Source organism: Equus quagga, chromosome 1 (assembly GCF_021613505.1).
Source record: "Equus quagga isolate Etosha38 chromosome 1, UCLA_HA_Equagga_1.0, whole genome shotgun sequence".
Classification (NCBI taxonomy): Eukaryota; Metazoa; Chordata; class Mammalia; order Perissodactyla; family Equidae; genus Equus; species Equus quagga.
Window position 1 is genome coordinate 58,708,620 of NC_060267.1, and position 16,029 is coordinate 58,724,648.

Genomic DNA, 16,029 nt, shown 5'->3' on the forward strand with positions numbered 1-16,029 from the left:
GTGTTTCTCCTGGTCTTTTGGGCCCTCCTTGGTCTGAGAGTTTCCTCCTCATTTTTGCAAATTGTTTTAATGTGATACGATAGGGTTGGGTAAACCCTATCAAAACCTAAGGTCTGGGGAAGCTTTTGGAGGACTGTGGAATCCCCATTCCTCCGTTGTATCTGGTAAGAACAGAGCCAGTACCTGCGGGCAGGAAAGCATGCCTAGACTGGCTCAGAGGCAGATCTACCTCCAAACCATAGGAATCGCAAATACAAACAACAGCTAACATTTTCGAGCAGTTACTATGAACTGGGCAGTTCTAAGTGCTTTGTGTAAATAATCTTCAAAACAACACTATGAGACTTGCGTTACAGATGAGAAAAGTGAGGAACAGAGAGGCTGAGAGTTTTCAAGTTTACACAGTCACACAGCTAGGCAGCAGGGGAGCCAGGTAGTCTGACTTCAATGCTCATGTTCTTAACCACTACTGTGCTGCCAGTCAAAGTACACCTCAAGAAAAACAGCTGTTATGTAGCCTAGCACCTCCCCATTCCACCCCCAGGGAACAGACATACACAGGCAGCCAGGCCTGTAGCCATGTCACTGCATTTATCACCACCTGCACAACTCACCCCACTCACTCACAGGGCTCCCATACCTCTCCTCCCTGGCGTTTTCCACGGAGGTCCGTCAGGCTTGGAGACAGTTTAATGACATCCTACAGGTTCCTTCTTGTCTCTAGGCTCACTTAAGCCGAGCATTGGACAGGAAAAGAGGCGTAAAAGCTTGGCCTCTGTGAACCTTAATGATATCCAGGTTTCCCCGCCCTCAGTCCAGCAGTCCTGACTTTAAACCCTCCTAGGACTCTACCAACTGCCACTTGTTCCCAGGGCTGGCTGGAGCCTTGGTTCCACACAAACTCCCACCGCCCTGTCCTGCTTTGGCTCAAATGCACTCCTCTTTATGTCTGGGGAAAAGTCATTCCCCAAAAGGAAGCAGCGGCTGCTAAATTTTCTAAACATGGAGTAATTAGTCTTCTCTCTCTCACCCCACCCCAAAGGGTTGCTTGAAGTTTGACCTTGCTGGACCTCAGTTTCCTTATCTGTAAAAGTCTGGAAAACAGATTTTTGTCCTGTCTGCCTCCTGGGCTGATAGTTGAGTGAGTACAGAATGAGTTCGGTAAGAGGAAAGAGTTTTATACACTGTTAGTCACTGAGTGAGCAGCAAGGATTTCTGGCCCCATCTGAAGGCTGTGTATATCATCTTCCACCTGGGGGCACTGCCAATGGCCTCTGTCCACAGTGCTGAAGTCACAGCCAAGCCAGCTAGGGCTCTTCAGTCCCTCTTTTTTTTTTTTTTTTTTGGTAATATACTAATTTATTCATATATATTCACTTTACATCATTATGTTTTAACACTCATCAAAAACAAAAATATGGAACACCTCACAAATTTGCACGTCACCCTCACACAGGGGCTGTGCTCATCTTCTCTGTGTCATTCCAATCTTAGCATCTGTGCTGCCAAAGCGAGTTCTTCAGTCCCTCATCCCACCTTAAAGTAAGTGTCAAGTACAGAGCTTTCCAAACCTAAGGACTGCCCTAAAACTCAGAAGCTATTGTCAAAATGTTTTTTATTTCATTTATTTCAAGGCTCTTTGTTTTTTAAAATAACTATAACACTCCTTTCAAAATCATAATATGTACAAATGGGCATGTGACTTAGCAGCTCAGGGAGAAGAGAGGCTGCAGCCTTCACTTGGTGTGGGTGAACAGCATGAGGTGACTACCCAAAAACTGATTTAACCTGAGGCTACAAGGAGAGAAGTTCAAAGTCAGAAGAGGGAGGCAGGCCAGCTCATTTGTATGCTGTACCGGCACTCCTGGAAAAAGCTAATCAGAGCCAGGCACCAAAAACTGAAACCTAGCCAGGGAAACATGGCCACTAGGCTGGAATTAAACAAGGCAGAAGAGGAACCTACGAAGACCTGAGAGGTGTTCACCCTGGAGAAGAGCAGACTTGAGGGATGCAGATGGCTGATGATGTCTGGCCAATGAGACCAATGAGATCAGCATGACCTCAAGGACAGAGCTAAGACCAAAGGTGGAGGAGAGGCAGAGTTCTGCTGAACAGGACCAAACGATAACTGGATACCAGGGAAGGTGGTGAAGCTGTGTAAGCATATGACAGCAACGTTGAGTTGGGGTGGGATACCAGGTATCCAGTCCTCTTGAGACCTGCGATGCCAGTAAAGGGTTAAGCACCTTCTGGTGCTTGCCCAGCTTTGAGGCCGGCTGAGCTGGAGGGAGACCCATGATTATATGGACCCACGTGACCCCAAAGCATCAGCATCACTGTGTGTGGAACCTTAATTTCTTTAGTTCAACCTCTTAGACCAACTGTTCTGCCTCCAGCTCTGGGTCCTGACCTGAAAGAAAAGATCCAAGATCTCAATATGCCTAATATCCCCTTCTGAAGTGGGCTCTGGAAAGCTTGCCTCTAGGACCTGATGTTGCACGCCCTCTGCTGGTCATTCCTAGCACTGTCCTTTCACTCCAAAGCAAGAAATAACCCCTTTGAACCCTTATGGTACTGGGCAGCGTAAGTTCAGAACATGCAGGGAGACGCCAGGCAAGCACCAGGGAGTTAGATCGCTAGTCAGTGTTCAGTCAGTGTGCAGGATCAGAACTGAACCTGCGGATGAGTTCAAGTATCTGTATCAAGATTAGGGTTCACCCATGCCTAGGAGGAGGGCTGAGGCTGAGGCTGGGTTTGGGGGACTGTCTGGTCCAGGACTAAGACCAAGGTCAGTATCTCAGGCTGAGGCCAAAATTGGGACTCAGTGTGGGACTGAAGTCTGGGCTCAAGTGTCAGCATGAAGTACGCATCCAAGTGAGATGCTAAGAGTCTGACCTCAGAAAGGACTCAGTCTGCATCCAAAGTAATGGGATCAATGTAGCATTCCTATAGCAGGTGGGAGCATCAGGTACTGGATCAGCAGCAGTCACTGGAGAACTCAAGCAGAGATATTACCAGGGGAGAAGTATAAGGGATGGGGGACAGAATAAGGTAGTCACTAATTTCTTAGGGCTTCTCAGCCTTAAAGAAGGTAACGGGCAGGCTAGGGCCCCCTTTCTCCTCAGAAGGTGGATCCCAGCATTCTAGTTCCAGCTTCCTGTTAAAGCCCCTCATCAACCCTAGTAGTGCCACGTACAAATTGCAGGTACAACTTGGGAAGAAGAGAGGTCCAGGGGCCAGTCTCGTCACTGCAGAGAGCTGAAGCTGTGGGAGTAATCTTCCTTTCCCTTAGGATTCTCTGTTTCTCTTGGCAACAGGGCCTGGCAGCCTCCCACACCCAGATCTTAGCAACCATGGGAGCCCCTGGCAACTGCTGCCATGGTGACAAGACAGGGAACTAAGCATGGGCTGATGGGGGAGCACTTCCTCTGGAGCCTTCAGGATTATGTGCAAGATAGGGGGCTCCCCCTCCCATCCACAGTCTGGGAGGGAACATGTGCTTCTGTCTAAACACCTCCTCACTGGCACCCACCCCCACTCCTGCCCCTGGTTCCCCTTCCCCCAGGGTGAGGAAAGGACGGGACACCTAGGGTTATGACGTCTCAATGGGTAAGTGGGAGTGTTTGGAACTGACGTGATCACGGATGCATGCATATACCAGCAGACATGGTGTCAGGGTGTCAAGAGCCACAAAGCCACACTTCACCCACTCTTTGCCATGTCGACACAGGCCTACACAGTCATTTAATCATACATGTACACTAACACAAAATCACAGGCCTACACAGAATCAGGCACACTACCACACAAAAATAATTACCCAGATATACTCTCACTCACAAATTGCAGTACAGATACAACAGTACAAATAACTCCCAATCACACTCAAACGCTTACAGACACACTCACACACCCAGATATCTGTGAACATATTGAGTAACGGTTAACTTTGTTGAGCATTAACTACACGCCAAGCTCAGAACTAGGTGCATTACATGTGTTACCTTAATTAACCCTCATACAAGCCTATGAAAGACTGTTGTTGTCTATCCCCATTTTACAAAGGAAAAATGAGGCACAGATGTGGCAAGTAATCTCACAAGGTCAACAGTCTGCCTCCAGAGCCTACATTCTTACACCCTGAGCACCTTAGTGCCTCACACACACAGCTGATGCCCAGGGAAATGCAACACAGGGCGGCAACAGTGAACCCGGCAGACAATGGAGTCCAGGCCACCAACACCTGAAGGCACAGCCCTGCACCCTCGAAGGTCTAAGCCTACAACTTAACATTAGCAGGGACCAGGTAAGGGCCGGTGACTAAACTCTCTGCCTCCACATTGGCACAGGCAAGCTGGAGGAGGCCAAATAGAGAGAACTGGAATAGGAAGAAGCAGAGCCACCCACAGCCCAGGTCCCCATGAGTCTGGAGGTGGGGGAGTGAGAGCCCCCAGATCTAAGGAGCCAGCAGCAGTCCTGGGCTCCCTCATCCTACCTTGCCTATCTCCATGTCACACTACTGCATTCCCTCACCACCCCACCTCCCCTCCCTTCCTCATTCCTCCTCACCCCACCTCTCTGTCCCAACTTTTTGCTGCTCACCCCATCTCCCACCCGGTCTATTCCTTGTTCCCCACTTCCCCTTCCCTTCTCATTCCCACCCCTCCTCACCTCCCACTCCGTATCTCCTCCCTCCTCTCCCTTTCTCCTCCCCATCACCCTTACCCCATCTCCTCTCCATCCTCCTCTTACCCTGCTTCCTTTCCTTCCTTTACACCTCACACCCCTTTACACCTGGCATCCCCATAGTGAGTACTAGAAAGAAGGCAGGTAGTGGAGAATATGCAGAGCTGACCTCAGGACCCCTAGACCTTTCTCCTGCTCTGTTCTGCTCTGTGGCCTAGGAAATAATGCTCTCCAAGCCTCACTTTCCAGCTCTATCTAGCTTGCATGACCTCATGGGTATCCAAACTCTGTCTCTGGGAAACGGTAAGTGAGAGCTTCTGCCCTGGCCCTTCTTTTGTCCTCAAACTCCCTAAGAATTCCTTCCCCCTCTTCACCCGCGGCTTACCCCCTCCCCACCGCCACTCCCTCCAGCACAGATGGGCCTGGGAGACAGAGACGTGGGCGCCAGGCACCCTGTCTGCTCAAACGTCGGCTTCCGCTGGCGACCGCCTCCGCAGCCCTGCCTGCTCCGAACAGCGGGGACACTGGGGCTGAGATTTAATGGGGGAAGGGGGGCTGAGATGGATGGGAGACGCTGAGGGTATTAAGAAAGGAGATCAGTGGGGCTGAGATGAAGAGTTAAAGGGGGCAGCTAGCATAGGGGAGACCATGGGAGTAGATAAAGAATTAAGAATAGGACGAGGCAGAAAATTCATGGGGGAAAGACAGGACCAAGAGGGGAAAGTAAAAGGAGGCTAAAATGCGGGAACTCGAAGGGGAAGTAGGGTGAAAGACTGTAGGGGAATTTTAATGGGGATTGTGGGGGTTGCTGAGAAGGGACGCCGCAGGAGGGAGCCAGGATGGGGGGATAATACGGAGAAAGAAAAGGGGACTCAGAAAGGAATCAAGGAGGTGGCTACACCTGGGGAGAAATACCAAGTTAGAAAGGAGGGAGTAGAAAGGTACTTAAACCCTGCATGTCTACAGGGGTCTGTTTTGAGATTCGGTCACGTCAGGTCAATTCCGGGTCAAGGTAAGGTAAAGCTAAATCAGGTCAGGTCGAGGTCAGTTCCGGGTTCGATGGAAGACAGGTAAGACGGCGTGACCTTTTGACCCTGGTCCAGGGACTACACCTCCCAGGGTGCACTATTCTCTCCCCTCCCCTCCTAAACGCAGAAAGGAAAGAATGCCCAGAGTCCCGGCCAACTGGTCGGCGCAGTTTTCCTTTAAGGCTGCCTTTGACGTTGCACGGGTTCCAGAAGGTTCTCTCGGGATTCGAGCCGTGGCCAGTAAGTCCCACCTTCTCAAGCCGGACATTGGACTAATATAGTTGCCCGCCCTCTTTCGGGTCTGAGCCCCAGAGACCAACCAATAAGATTAAAGGGCGCGTGGAGTTTCCGCCCCCTGTCCCCTTCACCAATGACACGACGAGATAGCGAAGAGGCGTGGTTGATTGATCCCAGAGCGCACCAATCAGACCCGCACCCATCACGGCCCGGAATATGTGCGCGTGTGGCCGGGTGACGGGGGCGGAGCGTGGGCGACTCTTACCGACCGCTCGTTGAGAGCTGTCCAATGACAGCAGAGGCCAAGCTGAGTGACGGGCGCACGGCGCAATGGGCGGCGCGGAGGCGGAGCCGTGGGGGCGGTTCCTGGGCCCGCTGTCTGCCGCCGGCGGGCAGGCGACTCCTGTCCCGACTGGAGGCGGCGGAGCCGGAGCCGGGAGGGGGCAGCGTGTCTGACGGACCGCGGCGGCGCCCGCAGCTCCTCACCGGTGAGGGCGCCGAGCCAGGACTCGGGGGCTCCGGGAGGGGGGTGTTGTGAAGCCAGGGGTCTCGGTGTCGGGGGAGTGGGACCGGCGGGCCCATAGGCTCTTCTGCCGTGGGGTGCGGGGACTCGGGGTCTGTCAGGTGCTCGATGTCCGCCACCCTCTCACCGGGAGCAGCCAGCGTCTGGGCCAGGGACAGTCGGTCGGGTCGGATTGGGTTCCGCGGGGCAGAGACGTTCTGAGCCGGCCCAGCCTGCCAGCTCCGGTGACATCACCCACCGCGCTCCCCGCCGAGCCCCCTCCCCTCTCCTCCCCTCCTTTCCTCGCCTTTTGTCCCGTCCGAGCTCTGCTCTGCTCTGCTCTGCCCCGCCCCGCCCCGCCCATCTGCGAGGGAGGAGACTCCCAGTCAGGGACTTCATTGAGTAGGTTCTTGGGGATTGGGGTCGGGTCCTCCCCGGAGAGAGAGGCGAGAAGAACTCACTGCCTCTCAGGCCCTCACAGACAATCACACCTGTCACAGGTACACACGCTGCCGCTCACAAGCACACACTCGCACTGCCAGCCTACTGTCACACTGCCATACAGCCGTTCTCAATCAGCCAGACAGTGCTGCATCGGAGAGCAGGTGGCCGCTGGACCCTATCCCTTCACTTTCCACGCCTGGGGATCAGGTCCAGCTCCTGCTGCACCGGACAGGCCTTGCTGGGCAAGTGCCTCTGGGAACCTGAGGAGGCGGCTTCCAGAGCTGCAGCTTTCCGAGCAGGCTCCCGGGGAGCCGTCAGAGGTGAGGGGCTGGGCCGGGCATGTTTAAGCGCACAGTGCTCTCCTGCCCATCCCCAGCATCACCCCCACTACAGGCCCGAGGAGCTTTCCGGAGCTTCCCACACTTCTGGGGAGAAGACTTCTTAGCCAGCTTGATGTTTAAAATTCAGCTGGAGCCCTTAAAACTTCGAGCGTGGACGCTGAATGGGTTTGTAAAGTTTCGGTAAGTCCCTCCGGAGAAGGGCGCTCATACCCATACCAAGTCAGTTCTCCACGTCACATCCCCTCCATTGCCATTCCTCCATCCATTCCTTCCTCTGTCTCCTCGTCTTCTCATCCCCATTCCATATGAGAACCCCTGTTCTACCTCACCCTTACATTTGAATGAACTGCGCGGCTCGTTATTCATCTCCTATACCAAACCCTCAGGCGTCCATGTTCCACAAACACCACCTCCAGTATTTCAACTCTCTCCATCTCTCTCTTTCAACCCATTGGTAACCCATTTTCCACCTAAGCCATTTCCTTTTGTCATCCCTCATCCCCCTCCATCAGTGCTTAATTTTCTGCATCAACCATCTGCCCTGCCTCTGTCAGGCCCCCTTGCCATTCCTCCTCATTTTTCATTCCCGCCTCTACATTAACATCCTCTTCATTCTTCTCCATCAAAGGCAGTGCCATGCCATGGGGCTCCTTTGTCATTCCAACACGTGGCTTGTGGGTAGGGGGAAGGAGGGAGGGAGGGAGGAAAGGAGGAAGAAAAAGGCAATTCCTGAAAGAGCTTGCCAGGTGTCTGTGGAGGCAAGAGAATTATAGGTCTAGAGCAGCTAGCAGGTGGGTGCCAGGGAGGAAGCTGGCCGCGTGAAGGGGTAATGCAGGGACAGCCAAGAGGAGGGCGGGAGCACTGGAGGCTGTTCCACTTGCCCTCTGCCTAGAAGCTGCTGTAGGTCTCCGGGGTCACCCTCCTGGTGTGGTAGGGTTCCTTCCCACGCTCAGGGGAAAGAAGGGGTGGGCTGAGGCGGAGATGGCAGACCACCCCCAGCTCCCTCTCAGATGGCTTTCACTGCTGCTTCCGAAAATGGCTGCCCTCCCCCAGATGCTCTTTCTTCTCTGCCTCCTCCAACCCCGGCCTCCCCCACCAGGCGTGACGTGCTGGTAGGGGGAGAAGGGGGAGTACCCGCCTTTATAAAGCCTTCTCTTCGTCAGAGTGAGGTGACTCCCAGAACCATGAGTCAACCCAGCCACCTGCAACAGGCCCTATGGGGGCAGGAGCGAGGGCTGTTGTCCCTGCCTACCTGGGGCCTTGAGGCCTCTCTTTACCCATTACAGCCCTCACTCCTGCTGGGAAAGCCTGCACACCTCGCTGAAGCAGTCAGTGGCAGAAAAGCAGGCCTCAGCTGTGGCTGCCAGCCCGGGACATTGCTAGAAAGACTCTCATTCTCCGGGCTTTGGCAGGGGTTTGCCAAGTCTCAGAAAGGCTGGAGAGTGACTTCTGGCCATTTCCCCAAATAGATGTAGCTACAGGAAAGTCCCCTTCCCCTCACATCCAGCACAGAGATAGTGGCAGAGAGCGATGAGAGGAGAATTAGAGCCCTAGGTTTCTCCCTCACATAACAAAGGCCCTGCACCCAGGGCCTATCAGAGGAGTGTGGGCCTGGCACCAGGACAGATCCTAAACCACAGGACAGGTGCAAGGATGGGACTGGTAGGGAGGGGACTAAGAAAATGGTGGTTAGTGCCCGATTGTCTCTTAACAACTAAGGTTTAAAAAGGCCCTACCCTCAGGATGCTTTTGTTCACTAGCAGGGGTGCTTAGGAGGCACAGACATGTTTTTACACACAGTGTTGTCTGTGGACACTGGGAAATGAGTAAAGGGAACTGTTGCCCTGGTTGGGGAAGGACAGAGTCATCTCCCTGCTAATGAGAGAGTTAGAAACAGCAGTTTCCAAAGGCTGAGGTTTATCCTCTGATCTGAGACGCACGTGTGGCTTAGCACTGTCTAGGGAGCAAGGGCAAGGAGGCCTGGGGTCCCCAGTGGCAGAGAGGACTCCAAGCACCCACACCCTGAGTCAGCCTGGCTGGCCAGGACAGCTGACTGAAGACCCAGACCTGTCCCCAGTCCTGGGCCACTGCCCCAGCTGCCCTTAGCCTGGGCACCATGCCTGAAGCATGGCGTAGGAGACCACGATGCTCAGGTGACCTCACCCAGTCCACTGCCCTTCGCCAGCTTCTGTGCGTGGGTCTGTCAGTCTGTGGTGCCGCCTCACCCAGCAGGGCTTCTTGGGGGTCCTCAGTCTGGCCCAAGAACCTGGGCCTTAGCCTAGCCCCAAGAAGTGGGCCACAGACCCCAGCTTCCTGCTGGGAAAACCTGCTGGGAGCTAAGGAAAGAATCACAGAATCCTAGAATGTCAGAGGTGGAAGAGATCATCTAGACCAAACCTTTCATTTTACTGATGGGGAGACAGAGGGCCACAGAACAGGCATGACCTGCTGAAGGTCACACAGTGAGTCATTTAGAGCTTGCAGGATCGTCAGGAGCAGGGCTGGGGCAGAAGGGAAAAGGGTATCAAGGATTGTCCCTGGGTTTCTTTCAGAAACAAGGAGACCAGTGCCGGTCCAGTGGCTGTGATGGGCAAGGATTATTACAAGATTCTTGGGATCCCATCGGGAGCCAATGAGGATGAGATCAAGAAAGCCTATCGGAAGATGGCCTTGAAGTACCACCCAGACAAGAACAAAGAACCCAACGCAGAGGAGAAGTTTAAGGAGATTGCAGAGGCCTACGATGTGCTGAGTGACCCTAAGAAACGGGGCCTCTATGACCAGTATGGGGAGGAAGGTAAGAGGGCAGTGCTCCAGCCTGATACTGGACCCCTGTCCTTGCCTGGGGTCCTGGGTGACCCTGTTCTCATAGCAAGGAACTGGAGGTTGAGGAGGGGGTGAGGGAGACAAGTGTTCCCAGCACCCACACCCAGAGGAGAGAAGAGACCACCCACCACGCAGCCTCAGCCTTCTATAGCTCTCCCCGCCTCTCTCTGTCCCTCTGCCTCCTCAAGTGCAGACCTTAGAGAGGTCTGGAGCTAGAGCCAGAGGCCTTCCCCCTCCCTCCCTCACCTCCCAGCCTTATTAGTCCTGCCTGCAGTCCCTGCAGCTTTATTGGCTAATGAGGAAGGTCAGGGAAAGGGAGTATGTGGCTCTCTGAGGACAGAGCACCTATAGTCATCAGCATAAAAGTTTGGCCCTTAAGCAGCCTGGAAGTTAACCACTGGAGCTCAGAGCGAGAGATGGTCGTCCCCTCCCCTGCCCCCTCCCTGCCCACTTCAGGCCAGCAGAACAGAGGCGGAGCTTCACCTCCCTGAGGAAGTGGCAGGGATCCAAGGGTGGAAGGGGAACTGCTGCTGGCATCCTGCCCCCTCCCTGGGGTAGCTGGTGGCCACGTACAGAGCGGCAGGAAAGGCCCAAATAAAGCCTCTGAGAGGGCGGCCCCTCCCAGTACATCCCACGGGCATGATGTAGCTGCTAATTCTGGACCTGCCCCTCAGGGCCGCCTGCCATCCGCCAGCCACAGGCACCTGTCAGGCTATATTAAGAGACATTGTCACAGCTGAGGACTCTCCTTCCCCAAAGGAACTGTCCTTCCTCCCCAACGGCATCTGCCTTTCTTCCACATTCTCCTCCTTACTCTCCCCACTCTAGCCTCAAAATTAGATGGGCTAATGATACCTACTGTAGCTGATACAGAGTATGTGCTCAAAAGAATGTGCTTTCCTCTCCTCCTTGCCTTGTGCTCCACGCCCCTGTCCTCTGTGCACCCCAGTCCTCCAAAGTGCCTCTTCTTATTCATCATGCCACGAGTTCCTTCCGTTTTTCCCTGCTCACCTGCTAGACTTGCCAACTCCCAGATTCACCAGGCATCTGCTGGAATCCCCAGTATTCTCTCAGCTAAGAAATTTTTCTGTCTGGGAGGGAGGGGGGCCGTAGGGGTGGGGGAAAGGGAATCAGTGCAGACACCATGCCACCCTGTGGCCTGTCTAGGAACTGCACTCACTCTTCCAGGGGCCTCCCCTCTTGTTTAGGAAGCACGTGGGAGCTGGGAGAGCCAGCCTAAGTGAACGGCAAAGCTCAAGCCCTAGGCCCAGACACCAGGTCCTCATGCAGATCTGCATCCCAGCAGGGCTTCTGAGAATGCAACACGACCTTAAGGAGACATCCAGCACCTGGGGAGGGAGAAGCAGGCTTGGAAATGTGGGTTATATTTCTGTCTGCTCTGCCCCCTCCCCAACAGCCAGCCAAAAGTTTGTGCACACAAACTCTGTGTGCAGCTCTGGCTGGGGACAAGTTGTCCCCAGCTTGAAAAGGAGGTGGTAGGGTACAGCAGGAACCCCTACAGAGAAATCACCCCCTGCTGTCATCATTAGTCCAACCTCCCTCTCACTGAGCTCTGCCAGGCTTCTTGAACTCACCTGATAATCAGACCCTCAATAGAAGGAAAAACAGATCCTGAGTCTTAAGGGAGGGGTGAAGAGGCAGCTGCCGGGAATCTCTGAACTGTCTGCCACTTGGCCTCTCTAATGAAACCCAAATCTGCACTGTAGTCCCAGGAATAAGAGGCTAATTTAGGTTCAGGCTTCCACAGCCAAATGAAATTCTAGATAAAAGGCCTCAGAGAGAAGAGTCTCTTCCCCTAGCCTGGGCCCCACTGCTGAGTCTACATATTCTAGATCATTTCTCAGTGTTAGTCCCCCCACATCTGCTCCCCACGCCTCCACTATCCCCACCACCACCATCCCCCGATGAAGGTGGCCTCCAGGAATATGAGCCCCTTAGACAGGACCTGACTCTAGAGAGCAGCTGGGGTCGCCACCTGCAATATGCCAGCTCATTCGTGCATTCTGGTTGCTCTGACATTAGGTATGGGCTAGAGGGCTTGGTGCTGTGTAAGTCCAGGGAGCCCATTCCCATTGTAGTCTGTGTCCATCCACTGTGTGAATGGCACCCCAAGGAGTTATGCAACACTGAGCCCTGACTATGGGAACAAAACATTGAAAACTTTTTCCAGAGAAATAGCTCCTTATCTCCAAGCTAATGAGCTTTCCTGCTTTTTTGGGCCCCCCTCATATCCCATTTGGGCAGAAGTCAGGGAAAGAGGAAACCATGCTGGAAGCAGAGTGAGAGTGGGGTTCCTCCTGGACTGTATCCCCACCTTATTTGGAACAGCTCGCTTACTAGCCCCCTGTGTGGTCAAATCCTGTCTGATTGCTTCTTGCCCTGTGCGTCTTCGGAGATAAGCAAAGATTTAAGAGCCAGGTATGACTTGCAGTGTGACCCCAGGCCAGATACTCAAGGCTTTGTAAGACATCTTTGGGCCATGGGTACGTGGAAGAGATTACAGGACTAGAAGTCACATCCTCCAAGTCTTCTAGTCTTAGCTTTTCCACATGTCGGGTAACTCGGCCTCTTTCAACCTCAAGATGTGCTTTATTATTAAAGATTTTTATTTTTCCTTTTTCTCCCCAAAGCCCCCCAGTACACAGTTGTGTATTTTTAGCTGTGGGTCCTTCTAGTTGTAGCATGTTGGATGCCGCCTCAGTGTGGCCTGATGAGCAGTGCCATGTCCGCGCCCAGGATTCAAACCGGGGAAACCCTGGGCCGCCGCAGTGGAGCGTGCGAACTTAACCACTTGGCCACGGGGCCGACCCCCAAGATGTGCTTTATTATTAAACAAATACTTCAGAGTAGAAATCAATCTTGCCAGAGACTTCTTACTCTATTAGGCCAGCCCTTTCTGGGAGTTAAAGGTTGCTTCTCTTGTTAGGCCCATGAACTGGGAACAAGTCGGCAGGGGAAGGAGACTGTGCGGGTTGGGGGCAGGAGCAGCCACACTGCCCCTAACTTGTCCTCCTTCCAGGCCTGAAGACTGGCGGTGGTTCGTCAGGTGGCTCCAGTGGCTCCTTTCACTACACCTTTCATGGGGACCCTCATGCCACCTTCGCCTCCTTCTTTGGTGGCTCCAACCCCTTCGATATCTTCTTTGCCAGCAGCCGCTCCACTCGACCCTTCAGTAGTTTTGACCCAGATGACATGGATGTGGATGAAGATGAGGACCCATTTGGTGCCTTTGGCCGCTTTGGTTTCAATGGGCTAAGTAGGGGTCCGAGGCGAGCCCCAGAACCACTGTACCCTCGGCGCAAGGTGCAGGACCCACCTGTGGTGCATGAGCTGCGGGTGTCCCTGGAGGAGATCTACCACGGCTCCACCAAACGCATGAAGATCACAAGGCGGCGCCTCAATCCTGATGGGCGAACTGTGCGCACCGAGGACAAGATCCTGCATATTGTCATCAAGCGTGGCTGGAAGGAAGGCACCAAGATCACTTTCCCCAAAGAGGGCGATGCCACACCTGACAACATCCCTGCTGACATTGTCTTCGTGCTCAAAGACAAGCCCCACGCACACTTCCGCCGAGATGGCACCAACGTGCTCTACAGTGCCCTGATCAGCCTCAAGGAGGTGGGGCCGGGGTCAGGTTGTGTGTGCATTGGTGGGGGAATGATGGGACATTCTGTCCCCACGTCAGTCTTCTCCGCCTTTCCTAATTACTCTACCCCACCTTTCCTCACTCTCTGCCTCATTCTCCCCAGGCGCTGTGTGGCTGCACCGTGAACATTCCCACCATTGATGGTCGAGTGATCCCTTTGCCCTGCAATGATGTCATCAAGCCAGGCACCGTGAAGAGACTCCGAGGGGAGGGCCTTCCTTTCCCCAAAGTGCCCACCCAACGGGGAGACCTCATTGTCGAGTTCAAAGTTCGCTTCCCAGACAGATTAACGCCACAGACACGACAGATCCTTAAGCAGCACCTACCCTGTTCCTAGGCTCTGCCCCAGCCAGCCCAGAGTCTACCACAGCAATACCCCCCACAATCACCCCACCCAGTGTGCACCCAGTTTGATGTCCACTGGACACTGGCAACTTTTTCTAAAATGCAAAAAAGCCACTAGTTTTCAGGAAAATGTTCCTGTCCCTGACCCCTTTCAGAGCTGGGCTGCCTTGGGGGAGTGGGAGGGAGGTGGGGAGAGCTAGCCCAGGCCAGGGGTCAATTTTCATGTCACTAGCTTCGAATCCAGTTCCCACTCCACTGACTGGAGAGTGAGCTGAGTGCTACTTGGAGCCAGAGAGCTTCCTTGTCCTTGCTTGTAAATAGCATGTCCTCCTTCCCCTCAGCTTGGCTAATACCTCTCCTCTCCCTTCCCTTTGGCTTCCTCCTGTTGGGGGAGGAAGAGGATAGAAAGGACACTGCTTTCCCACCCTAGCCTCACCCCTACAGCCACAGTGTCCAAGGTTATCACACACATGTTCATGCACACAAAGCATTCACCCAGAGCTGTCTGTGCCTCTCCAGGGTTGAGACAGGAACGAATGGTCCATAACCCATGAACCAGGCCATTGAGCACGAGACACTTTTCATGTGGGGCAGGGAAGCGAGCGGGACCCTGAGCAGCCTCCTCGACAGCTCCCCTGCCAGACCTGCAGAGCTGGAAGTTCTGTCCTCCATGCTGCTCTTAGGAATGTGCGAGGGTGCAGGAGAGGGAAGGGGGCCTGCTGTATTAAAGCTCAGAGGTGGGGGGCAGGGTCCATCTCCTAGCCTTCATCAGGAAGGGAAAAGGCTTTGGGGTCAGGTGGCAGCTATTCCCCACCAAGAGATTCAGGGTCACAGGTTTCTCCCCACACCTCTGAACTCAGGGCCTAGCCACCCCCAAACTTCAAATCCCATTTTTGTGATATGTGAAGCTACTTATTTCTTACCCTTCATGGAGGCTGTGTGGGGACTTTCCAGCCCTTTGATGCCTGTGTGACCCCACCCCGCTCCCACAGTTATATAAAAGTCAAATAGTGAAGGAGCTAGGGGAAGACTGCTTCAGCCAGGTTCTGGGGTGGGGTCTTGAGGTTTTCTCACTTTGACAAGCCCCTGAATGTTTTTATAGTAGTTTTTTTTGTATTTTTTTGTAATGACAGTATTATGGAAAAAAATAAAGTATTTTAAAAATACAGCATCTAAGCAGGAACAATGAACCTGGGATGGGGGTGGGTGCACAGTGCCACTGGCAACCTCCCTTCAGGGCCCTGGCCACCTTTGAGAAGCCCAAACAGGCCCTCAATATAAGCTGAAGCTGACTCCTTCCTTCCTCTAAGCCCAGACTCCTGAGGTTTCCAAAATGTATGCACCAAACAGCAAAGACGGAAGACACCACTCAGCTATTAGAAGAAACATCTATTTGGAAAGACTGTCCTTGGTTATGGGAAATAGAGACTATCCTCTTTGAAGGATGTGCTAGCATGAGAACTAATAGACTTTACATGGACTGGAATTTTCCTTTGAGAGAAATTGTCCTCCTAGGAGAGGATAGGGGAGGACTTTCTGGCTGACTAGAAGAGACACATCCCCAAAGACAAAACCTGGGGCAGTGGAGAGGGTGGCTGGAGGTTCCTGGCATCCTTGGCCCATGCTGGCAGGGCCTGGCTGGGGACACAGGCTCCCTGGGAGACAACACCATTGCTGATCCTTGAATCTCACAATTTTCTGGGGAGGTCTGTCCTGGTCTTGGAGCTACCTGTGCCTGCTGAGACAACTCTGGTCCTAAGGGTCTGCATGCTGACTGCATTGATGCACTTGTTACTTTCCTTGGATCTGGGTAGGGAGGAGCCCTCTAGTCACAGGAATGCCCATCTGCAGGCTCTGTCTGGGTGTAGACTTCCTTCTGGTGCTGACTTTCCTCCCCAGAGTCTTCTCCAGGATCGTGCCCATCACAGCCATGCCCTCCTGAGCTTCAGC

General features: G+C 53.6%; 1 protein-coding gene and 1 non-coding gene across 3 annotated transcripts; one reads left to right on the plus strand and one right to left on the minus strand.

Annotated features, from left to right (window-relative positions):
• Positions 1 to 1,411: 1,411 nt before the first annotated feature.
• LOC124231538 (U6 spliceosomal RNA) lies at positions 1,412 to 1,514 on the minus strand. Its single transcript, XR_006886588.1, has one exon. It is a non-coding gene; the product is annotated as a U6 spliceosomal RNA (small nuclear RNA).
• Positions 1,515 to 6,463: 4,949 nt separating this feature from the next.
• DNAJB5 (DnaJ heat shock protein family (Hsp40) member B5) lies at positions 6,464 to 15,245 on the plus strand. 2 transcript variants are annotated; one of them, XM_046647657.1, is made up of 4 exons: positions 6,464 to 7,418; positions 9,791 to 10,035; positions 13,105 to 13,706; positions 13,838 to 15,245. In XM_046647657.1, the coding sequence occupies exons 1-4, from the start codon at positions 7,237 to 7,239 to the stop codon at positions 14,069 to 14,071; spliced, it is 1,263 nt and encodes a 420-aa protein (XP_046503613.1). In that variant the 5' UTR covers positions 6,464 to 7,236; the 3' UTR covers positions 14,072 to 15,245. The 2 variants fall into 2 exon arrangements, with proteins under 2 accessions (XP_046503613.1, XP_046503607.1); XM_046647651.1 differs by lacking the exon at positions 6,464 to 7,418 and adding an exon at positions 9,433 to 9,700.
• Positions 15,246 to 16,029: the final 784 nt, after the last annotated feature.